At 33.9% G+C, this 21724-nt stretch overlaps 1 protein-coding gene across 1 annotated transcript in view; it reads left to right on the forward strand.

Moving 5' to 3' along the window:
* Positions 1–21724, forward strand: part of LOC106869702 (uncharacterized) — an 878940-nt gene that overhangs the window by 825835 nt on the left and 31381 nt on the right. Inside the window, exons 11-12 of the mRNA XM_052972461.2 lie at positions 2756–2888; positions 21122–21238. Of these exons, the coding sequence (XP_052828421.1) occupies positions 2756–2888; positions 21122–21238 (250 nt within the window). The remainder of the gene's footprint in view (positions 1–2755; positions 2889–21121; positions 21239–21724) is intronic.

Consider the following 21724-nt stretch of genomic DNA (forward strand, 5'->3'; position numbering starts at 1 on the left):
AACATTTGTATGAGTGTATGTGTGTATAAGAGTATATATGTATATATATATATGTCTTTTTTGCCTGATTTGATCTAGTTTCAGCTCATGAGGTGTGACCATGCTAGGGCTTCACCACTTGGTATTGCTACATAATTTTAGTTCATTAATTCTTTTTAGAAATTGACGTTTACACACACACACACACACACACACACACGCACACACACACATATATATATATATATATATATATATATATATATATATATATATATATATACGGATGTGTATATGTATATATATATATATATATATATATATATATATATATATATATATACATACATACATACATACATACATACATATATATGTGGATGTATATGCACACTTATATATATGGATATATATGCATACATTCATACATATATAAATATATTTATATATATATATGCATATATTCATATATGTATACATTTATATATATCTACATATATAAATGTCTGTGTGTGTGTGTCTCTATATATGTGTGTGTGTATGTGTGTGAGTATGCCTGTACGTAGATAGATATAGACAGACGGGTAGAGATAAGTAATTTTTATTGCTTCTTTGCCGTTTAATAAATCGTTGTGCTTGTTTAGATATCAAAAAACCTGCATATTAAGACATTTTTCTTTCCTTTTCTTCTGTAAATTTACAAATTCTAATAACTGTTTCCAGTTTGTACGATAATTAATGGAACGAGGTTGGTGGAGAACAACATTAATAGTGATTATAAATATCATAACGAGTCTTGTTTTGTCTTCCATGTCATATTTGTTTATTTTGACCTCAACAGAAGATTAATATTCTTTCCTGTATGTGATTCTGCGGGGACTTTTTTGTTCAAAAATTGTATAATTATTACACTGCTAATATGTGTGTGCGTTGGTGTATGTGTGTGTGTGCGCCCGTTTGTGTGTGTGTGCGCCCGTTTGTGTGTGTGTGCGTGTGTGTATGTGTATGTATGTGTATGTATACATGTATGTATAAGTGTGTGTGTGTGTGTTCGTGTGCGCATGTGTTTATATTTTCAGTCGACAAAAAATTAGAAAACTGCTTTAAGGACTGAATTTTATTTAAGTACTCTGTATATATGTGTGTGTGTATATATGTATGTGTATATTTATGTATGTATGTATGCATGTATGTATGTATGTATGTATGTATGTATGTAGGTATGTGTGTATATATGCTACTTACTTCAGTCAGTGGAATGAAGTCATGCTGGGTTATTGTCTCGAAGGGTTTTAGTCGAGCGAGTTACCCCCATTACTTATGTTTTTTTTTTTAAGCCTGGTGCCTATTATCTCACTGTCTTATGTCGATCCGCTAGATTAAGGGAAACTGAAATACCAACATCGATTGTCCAGGAGGTGGTGGAATCCAAACACGTGCACAGTCCCAGACACACTCACATTTGCGACGGACTTTATCCTGTTTCCCTCTACATATTCACGCAGAATGTTTTCTCCCGCTAGGAGTTATAGAAGACCATTGCCCATAGTGCCACGTATATGATTGCCGAGCGCACGTTTGAATGCGAATGTGTCAAAGAAAAGAATCGAACATCAATTTTAGAATAGTTTATGTTTTATGAACAGCTTGGAATTCTATTCTTACCACACAAATATTACACCTAACTGTTCAGGTAATGTGACGTGGAGTGCGTTATGTTATTTCATATTTGTTTATTGATTCTTAAAATTAAAATAAACGCTGATGTTCTGTTCCAGTGATTATTTATTTGATTTGCCAGACATGTGTTTTCATTGTCTGTTGAATTTGTAGTGCTTCTGAATCAGTATACTCGTATTAACGGTTTCGTGTGTGTGTATGTGTGTGTGAGAGAGAGAGAGAGCATATATATCCCTGATAAAACGTATCTGTTTGTGACTGATGAAGCTAGATGAATGATTATGTGGGAATTTATTACAGAGGAGAAAGAAAGAAATTCCCTTTGTTGATACTTGAGATAACACATCACTGTGGTAAAGTGTTATTCAAGTTTATTGGATTACAGTGTATTAATTTATTTGGAAAGAGCTCATGGAAACGTTTCACAAGAGAGGTCACTCTGAAGTCAGAACAATAGAGGGGCGAAATATTATTTCAAGATGTAATAGAAAAATGTTTTGTTCGGATTTTATGTTACAGCTGTTGTGGCATTAAAGGGGTATTATTCCATATCTAGAGACGAAGTAGCAAATTCTGTGTATTTATTTAGTGTACTGCTTTCGATTTTGACGAAGACGTATTTTCTTAGACCTATTCGTTGTCAGTGTTGTAGAGCCAACCTCCACCTCTATTTCAAGGAATCCGAGACTGATGAGAAGATGAGAGGAAGTTAAAAATAGATCAGAGTCTTCATACTAATACATTGATATATTGTGCCCTCCGCTAAAGACGCACAAAGTCTAGGTAGTGATGTTAAATATAACTGTAATTGTTTCTCACATATGTACACAGTTGGATATATGAAGGGAGTGTTTCATTATTAAATCGAAAATATATTCAATATATTACTATATATTCAATATATTCCTACATAGAAACAATTTCTACATAGTTTCTATGATATTTCATTTTAGGTTTTCTCATTATTGTCCAAAACATTAACTACATACATACGTACATACCTACATGCATACATACATACAGCACGGATTAAACTACAATAGTCCATTCTTTTAAGTTTATTCTTTTATATATACCTATTCTTGTTTTCTTCTAGATACATTAAATTATCCAGTCCTATACTGAACAATGTTGCAGTTATTGGATGTATACTAGTCTATCTTGCCCTCATGCTACTTGGTTTTGACGAGAAGACGATGCGGCGAGATCATTATCCATTTGTTTGCACTGTAAGTAACAGCTATGTATTAATGCATTTACTGTAATACGAACGCATGTGCACACATACCCACAAATATATATGTATGTATGTATGTATATATGTGTGTATGTATGTATGTATATATGTGTGTATGTATGTATATGTATATATATATATAAAGTATTATTACCAATATGTATGCACGAGTGCATGGATTGGTGGATGGATATATATATATATATATATATATATATATATAACATTCTTCCTACCTGACATGATTTATGGTGAATTTTAAAAAGTCTATTATATTTTATGTGACTATATTTGCATATCAAGATATTGTAATGCATAAATATGTGTCTACAGCTGAACTTTATCTTGGTTTCCACGCTGTTTGAGACTGTATTTCTTGATAATTCTAATTTTGCGATTTAGGAAAATACTGTTATTATATATATATATATATATATATATATATATATATATATATATATATATATATATTTGTATATATATATATATATATTTATATTTATATATATATATATATTCTTATACTTCCTAATTTTATGCAGCATATAAACAAGCTGCTCTAACATCAATATGTTTCATTTGGTAAGAGTTCGGGGGTAGAGAACAATTTTTTGTTTGGCAATATACTCTGACGGAAAGATACCTATTTGCCTCAATACATGAGTATGAAATATAGAGCCTACTATGAGAGAGACGTGTACTTGACCCTTCACATCCAGCTCTTTGAGGGACTTCGCTGAGAAATATTGATAGTAATAGAAGACGATAAAATCACTTGAAACTGAATATGCTTGTATTCAATGGCGTATATTATGGTATGACGGGGAATCTGTAGCATCAAAAAATTTCCGTTGCCGCAGCCATTTATAGTTGGTTTTTGTTACAGGGAGCATAAGAGTTTTTACAGCTAATCTCGAAACGATACAGAATTTTGTTACATCCAAATGACATAACGGCATAATGAGAGTTCCTACCTGTAGCTGAAAATTGTGAGGATGGACAACAGAGTAGTGAAGAGGTCTGAGAAACTCTGTTGGATAGTTGACAGCATCGTAAACATCACCCAAAATGTCAACCCTACTCGCTGGATTAACCTGAAAACCGTTAAATGATGATAACTTTAATATCCTGCAATTTTTTTTTTAGGGAACCAGTAAAGCACATTTATAAACTCACGCATGGTTTTTATCATTCTATGAGAAGCTAAGATAAACATTCGATAACGTTTTTAGAAATGTGTTGATGCTTGTTTCACATATTTTCATATTAAGACAGTTCCGTGCTCAGTATCAAGTGGTAGCTACCCATTTCCTAGTTGAAGCAAAAAGTGAATAAACTGGGCTGTTGAGACATCATTATAAAGTTTATCTTTCATATTAATAGAAAAATGAAGGCTTTCCACTCGTTTCCAAATATGGTATATTCCGTGTCTTGTTTGTAACTCATCAGTTGGTGTTATCCTTGACAATGGCTAGAAATGTTTGCTTGAAATTACCAGAGAACGCGACTGAGATTTCTCTAATGATGGTAGTGTTATTTCTGAGAAATTGAAAAGTGCGATCACTCTCATGATGTCACCTTGGCCTACTTCAGAACCTTTGCTTGTTAAGATCCCTTGCCAATATTGCACATAACAACAGCAAGGTTGAGTGGCTGTTTAAATGCAGAATGGGCAAGCCTTACGCAAGTTAACATGATTGCAGCAATTTCAGGTGAGCAATCTGCTTGTATATACAAACTTTCTTAAAGTAGGTTGATCGAAAATGATTAGCCTGCTCCTCCAGAGGATATTACTATTAATCTCGATTTTGATGTCGCCGATTACTTTATCCATATACAAGTATTTCATCTGTACTTTGTTTTAGTCGACTAACTGTTTCATTTATTAATTATCAATCTTGATTGCCGAAGGGATTTCTCAACCAATTGTTCCACTTCGTATTCGCAATGGGAGTCGACGCTGTTCATGATCCTTATTAATGATTAGATGTGTGCGTGTGTATGTGTGTTTACTACCGCTAAATTTTTTACCCCTATTACTGTATATCTTCTACCGTGCCCTCCTGATGATGAGTTTCACAGAATGTAACATAGTTGTAGAAGGACCTAAAATTTCACTGGGTCTAAACACAGAGTGTAGATATTATTGCTCTATACATTCTAAGCTAAAGTGTCTTTTTATTCGTGTCAGACATGATATCTGAGCGATAATGTGTGGCAAAGACACCATATTTGCACAATTGAAAGAATACAGTTAGTTTAGGCCAGGGCCAATTCTGTGATAGTCTTAGCCTTCTAAATTAAAGTAATCAATACACATCACAATACACATCACAGAGCATAAAGCTTAAAAGAAGAGGCTGATCTTAAATGTAATTACGATTTTATATTTTTTCTCATAGCTACGAAACAATATACATATGAATGAAAATGTATGCCCCTCTTGCGACTGGAGTTAAACAAAATCAAAATGAACATATATGATAATAATAATAATAATAATAATAAGTATATATATTTTTTTATTTTATTTATGTGTTTCAGCCAAGTGGCTGCGGTCATGCTGGTGCACCACCGTGATATATATATATATATATATATATATATATATATATATATATATATATAAAAGATATAACTAGGTCTAACAGCGAAAACAAATTCTCTTGAAGTCATTATCCATTTACAGGCATTTCATTCTTCGTTTCAGTGATTCTAGGAAATAGTAACATTTTTTTCATTTTCCATTTTCCATTACTAATAGTTTTTTTTTTTTTCATTATTATGCAACGTTCCAATCGGGGATATGATGTGTGCATGTAAACAGGTGCACACAGTAACAAACATGCTCGTACAAGTTTTACCATACATACATAAATATACATACAGAGACATAGAAATATATATATGCGTGTGTGTGTGTGTGTGTGTGTGTGTGTGTGTGTGTGGGTGTGTGTGTATGCATTTATATATAAGTATGTGGCATTTATTTTATCATATACACATACTATGTCATAATATACGTCAAATATATATACTATATCGTCATATGCATATACGTAGACATATACAGGCATACACACCTCACACACACATGCAGACACACAGGCACTCAAAAACACACATAAACATAAACAAAACGCACACATATATATATATATATATATATATATATATAATTCTCATATATGTGTGCGTGTATACATTTCATACATATACCAATATGTTACACAAATATTATACTCATCTACATGCGTGTGTGCACGTATATACATGTGCGTGTGCGTGCGTGTGAGTGCGTGTATGTATGTATATATAATAATGATATATATATATATTACAAAAATACATACATGCATAAATATGTTTGTCTGTGCATACACACACACACACACACACACATACACATGTATATATATATATATATATATATATATATATATATATATATATATATATATATATATATATATATATATATATATATATATATATATATATATATATATATACACATATATATATGTATGTATGTATGCGTGCGTATGTGTGTGTGTGTGTGTAATTATTCAGTTTATTTCAAGATTTCTTTCCAGTAGAGAAAGAACTGGTTTGTAACCTAGTTCCAAGGATCCTTCATTGGAATTTCAACATCCACAACAGTGTATTTTTGTTTGTTTGTATGTATGTATGTGCAGATTTGTATTTTTTATGTATGTATTCTCATGCATATAGTTGCATATCTAGACATGCTTATATGTATTTAAATGCTAAACTTCTGTAAAGTTTTGCAGATTTTTACAGTTCCAGTGACTGATTGGATCTGTAGTCTTCCAATTAGCTTTCTCATTTCTCGTTTTGAGAAGCCTAATTTTTCAGGATTGGTATTAGGCAGTGTTTTACATATTCCAGGGCCCTAATAATTACAGGTATAAACCTGAACCTGTAATGTGGATAGAGTAACTGCAGGTTTCTCAATAGCTCAGCATAGGTATTCTCCTTTTCATTGATCTTCAGCTTTATGTTAACATCCGTTGAGCATCTAATTTCCACAACTGTGCACAAGTGTCTCTTCTCTATCCCAAATCATTTTATCAGGTCTGTTGTACTTACATTATATTGAGGTCTTCACTTGTACATTCCACCAGTATTCCATTTTATTATGCATATATGTATGTATATGTGTGTATTCATTTATGTATATTTATACATGTATACGTTTATATATATATGTGTAGATAGATAGATAGATAGATAGATAGATAGATAGATAGATAGATAGATAGATAGATAGATAGATAGATAGATAGATACCTAAATTCAATAATAGGACGAATTCTTTTACAAGAATTTATCAAGTAGCTAGCGTGAAAAAAACCTCATAAGGGAAAAATTCATCATTTATTCCCGAAATATATATTTATATTTATATAAGGGCCTGTATATAGATAGATAGATAGATAGATAGATAGATAGATAGATAGATAGATAGATAGATAGATAGATAGATAGATACACTGCGGCACTCCGTCGGTCACGACGACGAGGGTTCCAATTGATCTGATCTATGGAACAGCCTGCTCGGTAAATTAACGTACAAGTGGCTAAGCACTCCACAGACACGTATACCCTTAACGTAGTTCTCGGGGAGATTCAGCGTGACACAGAGTGTGAAAAGGCTGGCCCTTTGAAATGCAGATACAAGAAAAACAGGAAGAATGAGTAAGAAGTAAGAGAAAGCTGCGGTAAAAGCGTACAGCAGGTTTCGCCATCACCCCTGACGGAGACTCGTGGAGCTTTAAGTATTTTCGCTCAATAAACACTCACAATGTCCGGTCTAGGAATCGAAACCGCGATCCTATGACTGCGAGTCCGCTGCCACGCTGCCACTGGGCCTTTGCGGTTCCACACACACACACACACACACACACACACACACACACACACACACACACACACACACACACACACAAACACACACATACATACATACATATATATATATATATATATATATATGTACGAGTCACGTTGCATTTAAAATGGCGTATCCTCGGATGGATTAGATACTTTTTGTCACTTGCCACAATACAAGTCGATAAGTAAATAACTTTTCAATTAAACATGAATTAGTCTTATCAACTGCATAGCAGATCAGCTTTATAACTCCGCATCTTTCATTGATACACACACACGCACGCACGCACACAAACACACACACACACACACACACACACACACACACACACACACACACACACACACAGAGGCTTTATTTGTATGTGGATCTTCTTTCATACATGACGTGGTGCGTGTGTATGCGTATGCAACTGAAAAGAATTTGATTGGTCGCGACTGAATGTAATTTTGTGGATTATTTTTGAGGAAACATACGATTATTCACGGTAGTGTATGTATGCTTAGGTTCATATGTAGGTGTCAGTATATTTATGCATATATAGGCATATTAATATATGTGAGTATGCGTACGTATCTGTTTATATATCTATATTGGTTCTTATATACATATTTATAGATTCTTATACTTATACGTATCTATATTCGTGTTTACTTATTTGTATATATGTAAAAATATGCGTGTGCGCGAATATATATATATATATACATATTTATGCGTACATATATATATATATATATATATATATATATATATATATATATCAATTAGAAAGTGGAGGATAATATACTGAACCCAACTACTTGCAGACAGTGTAACCTGTTGAATTCATTAATTTAATTCATAGCTATAGTGACAAAAAAAGAAAAAAAACCAAAGTACAGGTGTTTATGACAAACCATGTTATTTTGCCAACCGGGTTTACATATAGAAGTACAAAGTACATAAGGTATTAGAGAATGAACAGAAGTTTAATCTTACAGCTGTTTCGGCCTAGCTTTGGCATACCCCATTCTATCCGAATAGTTCTTGCCGGAGTGATTATCGGATGAAATGTTGAAATGGGGTTACATGCCCGAACCGCTAGGCCTCTTCAGAGATTCACATAGGCAGTCTTCTGTCAAATGGTAAACGTCATAAAGACGGACCCATAACAAAACCAATCAAAAAGGAAAGAACGATGGACAGATAACCATGAATACTATGAAATGGTTGATTTATGATTCACAGACGCTACTATGCAACACTATTCCAAAGACACACAGGAATAAACTCGTACAGTAAATACTCAACAAAATGAACAAAGCCCACATCGTTTGCCATAGATGTTTGACACCCAACAGAAAAATACAACTTGCGCTACACAAACAACACACAATGCAAAAACTAATACAACACAAGATTCAAACCAAACTCCATAACAAAACATACTGGTGCAATATAATATCCCCCACCCAAAGAAAATTTAGCACCCACCACCTCACAAGCAAAAAGATGCAACAAATGATGCCATAGAAAGTCGCTTGAAACTATCAGATGTCTAAAAATAATAGCGGTGATAACCTTGGTGACGAAAGTTACCTTATCTCAGTTTATGAGAGACAGCAGTTTCCGTAAAACTCTAGTTGTAACAGCTTAAATGAAGCTGGACCTTTAAGGGTAGGTCTCTCGCTTGGCAGTGGTTCAATAAAGATGCAGACTGACCACAGCTGTTATCCTACTACATCATAAGCAAATTATTATATTATTATTATTATTATTGTTGTTGTTGTTGTTGTTGTTGTTGTTGTTAGTAGTAGTAGTAGTAGTAGTAGTAGTAGTAGTAGTAGTAGTAGTAGTAGTAGTAGTAGTAGTATCATTATTATTATCTAAATCTCACCGTTAAACAATGATCACAATGAGAAGACTTCATTCGCATTATGTATATGTACAGAGCTACCGTACATATGTAAGTGCACGTGTGCGTCTACGTGTGGGTACAGAGAGAACAAAAGACAGAGAGTTAGAGTAATACAGATTTACACATCTACACATATGTTTTGCTACGGTTTTGCCTTGGTACGTTTATTTTCATTCTTTTTTTCTTCTGTCTTCAGTTTCTTTCTCATTTTCGTCCTCACCACTCCTAAAGAACCTCGTCCTCACCACTCCACGAACAAATACTGTGTTCTAAGAATATCAGCTTCTCAGACTCAGCACCAACTGTTAGTCTTTCTAAAGTGAATTTACCTGGTCAAACTATAGATTAGTTTAGTTCCATACTTTTAATTAAAAACAAGATTGCTTATTATTAGTCTATTGGTTAGTATCATAACAACGATCTTTCTTTATATGAAGGTGATTTTTTTTTTACTTTTAATTTCGGTTTATACATCTGGATTTGCCATCTATAGCAGCATTCGTTGATGTAGTTGTTTTGTTGTGTGCTGGCTAGGATGGCGGTGGAATTGTGATGGCTGTGGTGGCGGTCGTTGCCCAGGTCGTTGCAGTAGTGTTACTGGTGTTAGTGTAGTCTTCATGATGGTAGTGTTAAAGGTGTTGTTGTCGTCGTCGTTTTTACTATTGTTGTTGTTGTTTTTATTCAAGAAATCATCATGAAATATGTCTAGGTAATTCGATGCTATTATCCAGAGTGAATATTGTAGAAAAGACTTCTAATAAAACGTTCTCAAAGGAAAGAAAAGAACGCATTAAAAATCCATTCCCCACCTGGCTGGCAATTTAAAATGATTTCAATAGAAGCTGGTATTAATAAGAGAGAGGGAGAGAGAGAGAGAGAGAAAAAGAGGGAGTGAAAGAGAGGGAGTGAAAGAGAGGGAGAGAGAGAGATGGTGAAGGTGAGAAAGAAACAGAAAGTGAGGGAGGGATTGAAGGAAATTGTGTAACAACCAAAATATTACTTTGATAAATTATTATTATTATTATCATTATTATTATTATTATTATTATTATTATTATTATTATTATTATTATTATTATTATAATTATTATTGTTGTTGTTGTTATTGTTGCTGTTGTTTTTGCTATTAGTTTGGTATACTGCCTGGTGGTGTTGTGGTGTTGCCTCTATGTAATTTATTTTCAACAGATTTCAGCTGAAAAGGAATTCGATATGACGCACAGATATCAGCTACATTGATCCTACTTTCCCACCTCATCTGCTGATACATAAACGCATAAATTCATGCATACATATATAAACACACACATGTACGTACATTACACACACATACACACACACACATATATATACATATTCCCGTAGGTACATATTATAGTTATTATATATATATATATATATATATATATATATATATTTACAGAGAACTGTATGTAATAGTGGCAATATATTCGCAGTATATCTGTGGGCAAGAAAGAAATGCAATCAGCCGGACTAGTTTCGATCCACTGATGGGATATCGTCCGCTACATAATTATTCTGTAACTGTCCACAGAGAAAACTTTTATAAGCGTTCTATTACTGCTAGATTAAATAATTCTATTAGCATATTATAATGAATCTGGCAACTTGTTCAAATAATGAATTACCAGTACATTATTGGAGTTCTATTTCCATGCCAAACTGTATATATCTAGAGAACAGGTCTATAGATTTTAGCCAATGTTTATAAAACTAGTGTTACTAAGCACGCAAGTAAGTTGAATAGACAACTTGCATAATGCAACACATTCTTGGCAACTAGGTGTTCATAATCTGTCTGTTGCGTGCAGCCGTATCTAAAATCTATACATATATTCTGTTGTTCAACATAGCACGTAACACAATACTGTTTTGAAGATGAAAGTCTAAGAAGATTAGAAATTCTTCAAAATGATTCCTCTTATTCTCTCAAAAAGCCAAAAGCTGTCTCACAATTATTATGTGTAGTTTTCATATTAAGGCTGATTTGTAATATTTCAAATCATCAAAAAACTGTTGGATAATGCAACATGAATTAATAAGTATGCATCCTATTATAAAGCACGTGGGAATATAAGTTTTTCTCCTGACTCAACGATAAGGCTACAGTTCTGGTTGTTTTTACAAGGCAGCCATTTGGCAGAATCGTTAATCGTTAGGCCGTCTTACAAAATGCCTCGCTGTAATTCTTACGGCATTTTTACACACAGCACAAATTCCAACGATGTCAACTTCTTTTATCACTCTTTGGTATTTGGTACTAATTCTTATTTTGCACATATGTCCTCAATTGCGTATTTGTCGAAAAATAGTTGTTTCATAATGTGGACAGAATCTCTAAATACTCTGGACGAAAGAGTTCCATATCCTCCTGAACAACCTACACCCATCTCTGCAATTTCACGTCGTTCCAATCTATCCCACTGAAGATTAGTACCAAACTAATAATGGTACATCACACAACGAGAGATACGTCTCTCGTTGTGTGCTTGCGTTAGTGGTGTCCTGATCTTAATGTGTATTTTTCTTTTATTTAATAATTGAACCCCACGCAGCCTTTATCAACATTATATATACAGAGAGAGAGGCAGACTGACAGTCAGAGACAGACAGACAGACAGACTGAGACAGAGAGAGGCAAATCAAAAATGTAAACAATTATGGATACAGAAACAGGAAAACAAAATTCAAAAGAATGTACACAGTCAATGCATTAGGTTGACGCTCAAAGAAAGTTTTTAAAAAAGTCAGGAGAGAAGGAAAAGGAAGTCCAAGAAAAGCACGTGTGTTGTTGCATTACTGAAGTGACCAGAATCGATAGGTAGATAGATAGATAGATAGATAGATAGATAGATAGATAGATAGATAGATAGATAGATAGATAGATAGAAACAAATATTGAATTATGTGTCACACATCATGATTACTCATCCTACAGAATACGTCACTAACAAACCTAAATCATGAACTTTCACATTCCTGATCTTTTCTGGTTACCTGCAATTTTTTTTTAAATTCACAATTGTAAAGTATCCTTCATAAAAATATGTTATAAAATGATTTGATACCGTGAGACGACTCTTATATATATATATATATATATATATATATATATATATATATATATATATATATATATATATACACTCACACACACACATGCACACGAACTCACACAGACGCACATACAAATATATATTCAAAAGAATGTATAAAAAGCTATAATTGGATAGAGCAAAAATTTAACTGCGATTTGCAAGTATATCTCTTTTATCTCTATTCCTTAATAATTATTGGGTATTTATTCTTTGAGAAATTTCATTTCTTCGGTAATAGTTCGATTAATAAAAAAAGAAATCGATTCTTTCAAGATAGTGAGCTGATAAGAGTTTAATCAATAATACTTTGTTTGATAAATATTCTCCATTTCACACTGAGCTGTATAAAGCCATGCACTCGACAACCGTTAGTGAAATGTGTGTATGTATGTTTATCAATGGTTGTGTTTGTGTGCTTCTGTATGCACGTGTATGTGTAATTAGTATGTCTGGTTATGTGTGTGTGTATGTGTCATTGCATATGCATAACTATATTTGTTTATATGTAAATATATATATATATGTGTATAGGCGCAGGAGTGGATGTGTAGTAATTAGCTTGCTTACGAACCACATGGTTCTGAGTCCAGTCCCACTGTGTGGCACCTTTGGCAAGTGTCTTCTACTATAGCCTCGGGCCGATTAAAGCCTTGTGAGTGAATTTGGTAGACGGAAATTGAAAGAAGCCCATCGCTTCTTTATATATGTATATATATATATATATATATATATATATATATATATATATATATATATATATATATATATATATATATATATATATATATATATATAAAATACATATATGTATAATACATATATATAATATATAATATATATATATATAATATAAATATATCTACATGACTTTCTGAAAGATAGAAGTCAGGCAGTAGTGGCTAATGGAGCCACCTCTATGAAAACACAAATAATGAGCGGTGTTCCACAGGGCACTGTCTTGGGACCATTGCTTTTTATAGTCGCTCTCTCAGATATGCCGTCAAGTGCCCGGATAGCCACTCTTGCAAGCTACGCAGACGATACAAAAGTCTCGTAGAAAATACGGAACTCCAGTGATGTTGCACACCTGCAGCAGGAATTGAACTCAGTTTACAGATGGGCTGAGGACAATAATATGCAGTTTAATGCTGAAAGATTCCAAGCCCTGCGCTACCAACGTCCAAAACTGAATATGAAACTTACAGAGTACACTGGTCCGCAGGGAATTTCAATCCCAGAGCCTAAATCAGTGAGAAACCTGGGTATCGACATGAGTGATGATACCTCTTTCCAAGTGCACATTACCAGGATGGCAACAAAGTGCAGACGATTGGCTGGATGGATCCTGAGAACATTCAGAACCAGAGATAAGGAAACCATGATGGTCCTCTGGAGGACATTCGTGCTCAGCCGCCTGGATTACTGCTCACAGCTGTGGACACCCACCAGTCTGAAATTAACAGCAGACCTTGAAGCAATCCAGAGGAGATTCACAAAGAAGATTGTCTCTTTGCAACTGCTCAGCTACTGGGAAATGCTGAAACAGCTAAGACTCTACTCCCTGGAGAGAAGGCGGGAGAGGTATGCAGTAATATACATCTGGAAGATCCTGGAAGGAATTGTGCCAAATTTTGGCATTGAAAGCTACACCAATGCCAGAACGGGACGACACTGCATAGTGCCAAAGATCCCAGCAATGCCATCGCGCTTCAGGACCAGTTGCTGCAACAGCTTGGGATTCAGGGGCCCACAGCTTTTTAATATTCTCCCAAAGAGCCTGAGGAATCTGCACAAAGTAGATGTAGGAGTTTTTAAATCAAAGCTGGACCTCTTCCTATCGAGAGTCCCAGATGAACCTACCTCGCGGCAGGAGGTGCAAATGAGGGTTGCTAAATCAAACTCCATTCTTCACCAAGTGCCACATATTGTAAGAGGATCCCTGTAATAACAGTGTATATATATATATATATATATATATATATATATATACACTGTTATTACAGGGATCCTCTTACAATATGTGGCACTTGGTGAAGAATGGGGTCTGATTTAGCAACCCTCAATTGCACCTCCTGCCGCGATATATACATACATATATGTATGTATATATTTGTGCGTGTCTGTGTTTGACAACCGATGCTGGCGTGTTTACGTCCCCGTAACTTAGAGGTTCGGCAAAAGTGACAGATGGAATAAGTAAACAATAAGTCCTGGGGTCGATTTGTTCGACTAAAGCCGGTGCTCCAGCACGGCTGTAAGCAAAATGACTGAAACAAATAAAAGAATAAAACAATAAAACAATAAAAGAATGCAAGCGTGTATTTTTTGTGTGTACGTTTATACATAGATACATATACATATATAGACATATATATGTATGGGAGTGTATGGGTGTGGGTCTATGTATACAGGTAAAGAGATTAGTAGATTGATATACATATGTATATATACATACATATATATATGTTGTGTGAGTATGTATATATGCATATACTTGTGTATATATATATATATATATATATATATATATATATATATATATATATATATATATATATATATATGTATATGTATACATATGCCTATACATGTGCATATATATATATATATATATATATATATCTTGGAATGTGCTTCTCCGGATTTATGTCTTCTAGAAACGATATATATATATATATATATATATATATATATATATATATAATACAAAGAATATATATACATGTATACACACATATATGTACATACTTACATCTACATGTGTATATACATGCATATCAGGGTACAGGACGTTAGAACAATAAACTACAGACAACGGAACGAACATACATACATACATACACACATACACACACAGTGACTTATATGTGTGTATGGTAATGATATGGGACCCTAATGATATTAAAATTTCCCGTGTAGGTACAGTGTGGGTGTTATATGAAAGTGGCTACGGCACCTCGGATACCTGCAGTGCTCTATAATATTTTGTAACTAATCTGTACAGTTTTCTGGCGTATTTGCGATGCTAACAGACGAATACATGCATGACGGTCTTACAGGCACTGACCATGCGTGTATTAGATATGCGGTTACGCTTGAAGGCAACGAGATTGTTACACGATAGAATTGCCTGTGTATGCATGTGTATGATTGCATGATTTTATTCACACCTGTGTATGTCTGTGCGTGTATATAAAACTACGACTGGGTCTTTAGATATATGTGTTTGTGTGTCAATTTGTGTGTGTGTGTGTGTGTGTGTGTGTGTGTGTGTGTGAGTGCGTGCGTGCGTGCGTGCGTATTTGTGTGTGCACGAATGCAGGCAACCTGTAAATGTGTCCCATTTACAATCTTGTTCTCAAACATAATAGCTGGAAACTATATCTGCAACACTGGATGGCGCTTATCCTAAATACCATAAAATTGGACAGATAGGCAAATAAACCTTTTTTGTTTTTATACTTTGCTGTAAGTAAGTGGTTTGTGGTTGCTAGCAGTGTGATTGTTGTAATGATTAATCATAGACTGACTCAAAACCCTTATATTTTCTTTCCGTTTTCCCCAGTATATATAACTATGTATGTGTAGCTGTGTGTCCATTCATCTGGATGTGTGCGAACGTAAGTTTATCTATTAATGTCTTCGAATTTTCCCTTCTATGCCGACACTCTTGATATATTTTCCAATTATTTCATACTCTATCTATCACTCCTCTACTTCACCAACTTGCGTACATACAGTATGCATGACTGTGTATGGAATGGCAAATATGATACTGTATTTTTTGCCCATAGCACCGAGGAAACGTGTCAAACGAATTATGTAATAACAACAATCCGCTTGGAGACACGCTCATAAACCATATCAAGGATTTTAAAAAATGCCAATTACGCGTTCTACAACGTTCGCTGGTATTTGATAAACTGTTAAGTATGAAAATTAGCAGCCCAAGGTCTCTGAAGCTATCGTATATGTTGTGTATATAAAGATATCGGCTACCGGAAACATCCAAGACATGCAAATACCTCTGATGTTTCGAAACTCTACTACGTCTATTCGCAATATTTTCATTCTGTAAAGAAAAAGTTCAGTTTTGCAGTGTATGTGTGCCTACGACATTGGTTTGCATACAAACATATAGTCATTATATATCTATATATATAGAGAGATAGATAGATAGATAGATATGTTTGTGTGTGCGTGTGTGTGTGTGTGTGTGTGTGTACATACATATATATATATATATATATATATATATATATATATATATATATATATATATATATATATATATATACATATTCATACAATATATATATATATATTTATATATATATATATATATATTTGCTTGTTAGTAATGGGTTATGTAGAGTTAAAGTGTTAAAGTGTAGATACCGGTGAGCGTGAATAATAATAATAATAATAATAATAATAATAATAATAATAATAATAAAGAGAATAGTGAATATAGGATTAAATTAGATATAAAGTGATTGTTGTAGATATAATATTGACGATCATAATGACGTTTAAAAATGATACGTAACTATTGATAAGCGTATTGATAATGAAATATAGAAGATAACTATAATGAAAAAATAGATGTTAAGAGATTATAATGGGAAAAGTTTATAAGGGAGAAAGGAAAAATTATCATTGATGAAACACTCGAAGATGGACAGTGTGGAAATCGGACAGCATGGAGGGTGGCAGGGTAAGAGTGAATAGGTTAAAGGTTAAACGGTTAAAGAAATATATATGTTGGAAAAAAGATTTTAGAAAAAATAGCGATAACTGCGAACTTCGTCTTCGGGGGCTTGGTACTGGTTATAAATTGTGTAATTGGGAAATGGGTGGATGTTGCGTAGTAGTGGAAGCGGTGATATTTATGGCGGATGGAAATAGAATAAATATTTTTTTGAATTGAGAAATAAGAAAAAGCAGCAGTAGCAGTAGTAGCAGCAGTAGCAGTAGTAGCAGCAGCAGAAGCAGCAGCAGCAGCAGCAGCAGCAGCAGTAGTAGTAGTAGTAGTAGTAGTAGTGGTGGTGGTGGTGGTGCGTGAATAGTAGTTGAGGTTATTTGTGAAAAATTAAGAGCGAAATAATTTAAGGAAATAAAAATATACACTTTTACTCTTTTACTCTTTTACTTGATTCAGTCATTTGACTGCGGCCATGCTGGAGCACCGCCTTTATTCGAGCAAATCGATCCCAGGTCTTATTCTTTGGAAGCCCAGTACTTATTCTATCGGTCTATTTTGCCGAACCGCTAAGTTACACTAATACAAAATATGAAATTAAGAAAACAAATACAATTATTAAAAGTAATGTTATAATGAAATAATAGGGTCTATTTGCTTGAAAGGTGAGCATGAAATGCTACGAAGTGTAGGAGCAAATCTGAAATATTATTTGTAATAGAGAGGGAAGCAGAGTTAAAAGTAACCAATATGCCAATAGGAATAATTGTTGATGTCTAGTCGCCGAGATGAAACAGAACCAACAACGACGACGATGACCACCATGATGATAACAAGAGAGGGCAAAACTAAAGAGGGAAAGGAAAAGCTTGTGTATTGTAAATGAGGATCAGGACTTGCGACGAAGTCTATAAAAATAATAGGCATATACATTAGAATACGTATTTAATAATATTTATTATATTAGAGCTGATTTTAATTCGTGCGTAAATTTTCTCTTAGGTATGCAATTTACGGGCATACCAGCTCATGATTTTACAAGCCATGGGCATATAAGTCGCTGGTACGTTTAGGTGCGTCGCCTTCAACCCAGGCGGGTATGTGATGTTGAAAAGTCACAAAAATGGTGAAACATCGATATCCATCACTCTCAGATAAGATAAAGGGTGAGTTATCTCGCCTGTCCATGGCTCTAAGGTGACATTAGACTTATATACTCCCCTACGCCATTGAAGCCACCGGGAAATACAAAAAGCAAATACATTAATACATGTATTTAATAATATTTATGATATATGTATGAGTGTGTGTGTGTGTACTGACAGCTAGATAGATAGATAGATAGATAGATAGATAGATAGATAGATAGATAGATAGATAGATAGATAGATAGATAGATAGATAGATAGCGGAGGAAAAAGGAGAGTGACAGCATTCTGTGTAAGTACGATTTAAAGCAATTTTTCTGTACGTTATGTGTATGGACACAAACATGAGGAGAAATGCTATATGTACATTGCAACACTTTCCCAGTCTTTGTCGACATTTGTGTACCATTATTGAATTTTCGCAGATGCACTGCTTCAAATCCACTAATATTAAAGGAAAAATAAACTGAGACAAAGAATTTGCGTATTCAATATTTTCGTGGCTGCAAGATTCAACGTTAAGTTACACAGCATTAACCATGTTTCTTTCGTTACTCCAATGTGCGATATAAAATATCTACCTGGCTCTGTGTTATAGCTAAGTCTGTTTGTTACGACGATTGGAAAGAATTCGTTGGTACAATACGAGGGGGCGCTGAAAAGTTCCTGGCATTGGGTAAAATAAAATCCACGCAGATCAGGTAATTATGATTTTAATCACCATATTTCCCTCTCAGATTCACATATTACAGCAAACTTTCATTTTGTTTTTTAAGCCGTGTAATAGACGTTGGAAGGTTGGGCCTCCAGCCAGGCCTTTCGCGATACCCTTAAAACCAGGAAATTTTCAGCCACCCCTTGTATGTGCATGGACAAAAAAGTAGGAACAGCTGTATATACATTTAGACACGTCTTGGAAAAGCGCCTGCACAGATGGACGTGAGCATAAACGTACAGGGAAATGTTGAAAGAAAATGCACACATCGAAAAAACAACAAAATTGCGCTTGGTTCAAAGTAAGACGAAGGAAAATGTATAGAGGCTTTCAATGTAAAAGATGAATATGAGACAGACTGGAAGTAATTCGTTACTTTCTAGCAGAGTAAGTAATAATAAAACAACAAACATGCGAGAGAGAGAGAGAGAGAGAGAGAGAGAGAGAGAGAGAAAAAATAAATATGTAAATAAATAAAATCTCCGTGTAGCGAAAAATAGGGGATATCAAAGAAAGTAGCCACAGAAGGACATCTAACTTGTCGAAGGGTTAAAGAGCAAAAGACAGACAGTACAATGAGAGGAATTGACAGTTTTATATTCTGGATAGGAATTGGTACGGAAAAATAATAGTGACGAGATCTATATATATACACACACACCTATATGTACGTATATGTATGTATGTATATGTATATATATATATATATATATATATATATATATATATATATATATATATATATATATATATATATATATATATATATATATATATATATATACATACATACATACATACATACATACATACATACATACATACATACATACATACATACATGCGTACTTGTTCCACGTGCTCGCGTTGTTGTTTTTTCTTGCTTGTTCTTGTTTAGATTGATTATATATATATATATATATATATATATATATATATATATATATATATATATGTATATATATTGACCGCTAACTCTACTAAGTTTTTGTTCTCTATTTCCTCTTTCCTCGTGTTACTTTCTGTTGAAGAGCGTAGGCTCGAAATGTAAATTACTTTCTCACCTTCGCCAATGTCAAAGTAATAGACTTGCTTGTTGTTTATACACCTGCCTTCGCCTTTTGCTCTTCTTTAAATTTCAACTATATATATATATATATATGTGTGTGTGTGTGTGTGTGTGTGTGTGTGTGTGTGTGTGTGTGTGTGTGTGTGTGTGTGTGTGTGTGTGTTCAAATATTATAGCTTTTACACTTGGTGTTATGAAAACATATTTCGGGGTATAGCCAACTGCTATCAGATACAGAAAAATATGTGTAATATAGACGAACATCTTGTGTGGGGGTTTACAGGCTTTATTAGTTATGACTTAATGGCTACTAAGAAACAACTGTTTTCATGTTTCAAAAAAAAATATTACATTTGTTGATATGCGCAAAACTCCGGGTGCCTCTCGTTAATTTATTCTAGCTTGATCAATTAACGAGAAGTATCAGAAGCAACGGTGATTAAAATATGTGTGTGTACAATTTATGTAAAACATCTGTGTACACAGAGATGTGGACAGACTCGGCCTTTTCTTAGTGGGCTATGAACGGCGAGTTCTCTGTCCATAGCTGATGAAGTATAAGGACGCAGAAACGTAAATTGTTCAATATACAAACTCCTCTATTTTTTCAACCTCTGTTGAAGAATACTAATTTTTCGTTTTCTTTCCTTTCAGACTCGCGCATTCTTGTTCGCTGCAGGATTCTCATTGGCATTCGGGGCAATGTTTTCCAAAACCTATCGGGTTCACCAAATATTTACCCGAGCTCACAGTGGCGTGATACGAAGCAAGGTAACCATTTTAATCTAACTTTTGTATTTGCTCTACAGTCATATTGGGTCTCTATATACAAAGAACAGGTAGACCAAACGTTATTGAAATAAACACACACACACACAACTACTAGTGTTGCAAATGATCGTTTCAGATTCTAAATAGGCTGATAATCAATCCCCAAACTTATATTATTGTTTTAAAGACAACATGTAAGATGACATTTTTAAGATGAGACATTCTAAGATATTTTAAATCCGGTGAAATTTGGTATCAGAGTAACAACGAAATGATTGATGAGTTCATAGCAGGGATTGATGAGTGCTATTGTCGTTATGAGTAAAGAATTTAACGTTTCGGAAGATTGCTCTTCGCCATACAGAAGAAACATAGTCCCAAGCTAGCGACCAATGGAAATAATTTTTAACGGAAGACAGCAAAAGCACTTAAATGCTTATAAAACTTCTCCCAATGAAATGTAAGGTTTAGGGGTGACAAACTTAC

The sequence above is a fragment of the Octopus bimaculoides genome, chromosome 13, assembly GCF_046866305.1.
Source record: "Octopus bimaculoides isolate indiv1 chromosome 13, ASM4686630v1, whole genome shotgun sequence".
NCBI classification, from domain to species: Eukaryota; Metazoa; Mollusca; class Cephalopoda; order Octopoda; family Octopodidae; genus Octopus; species Octopus bimaculoides.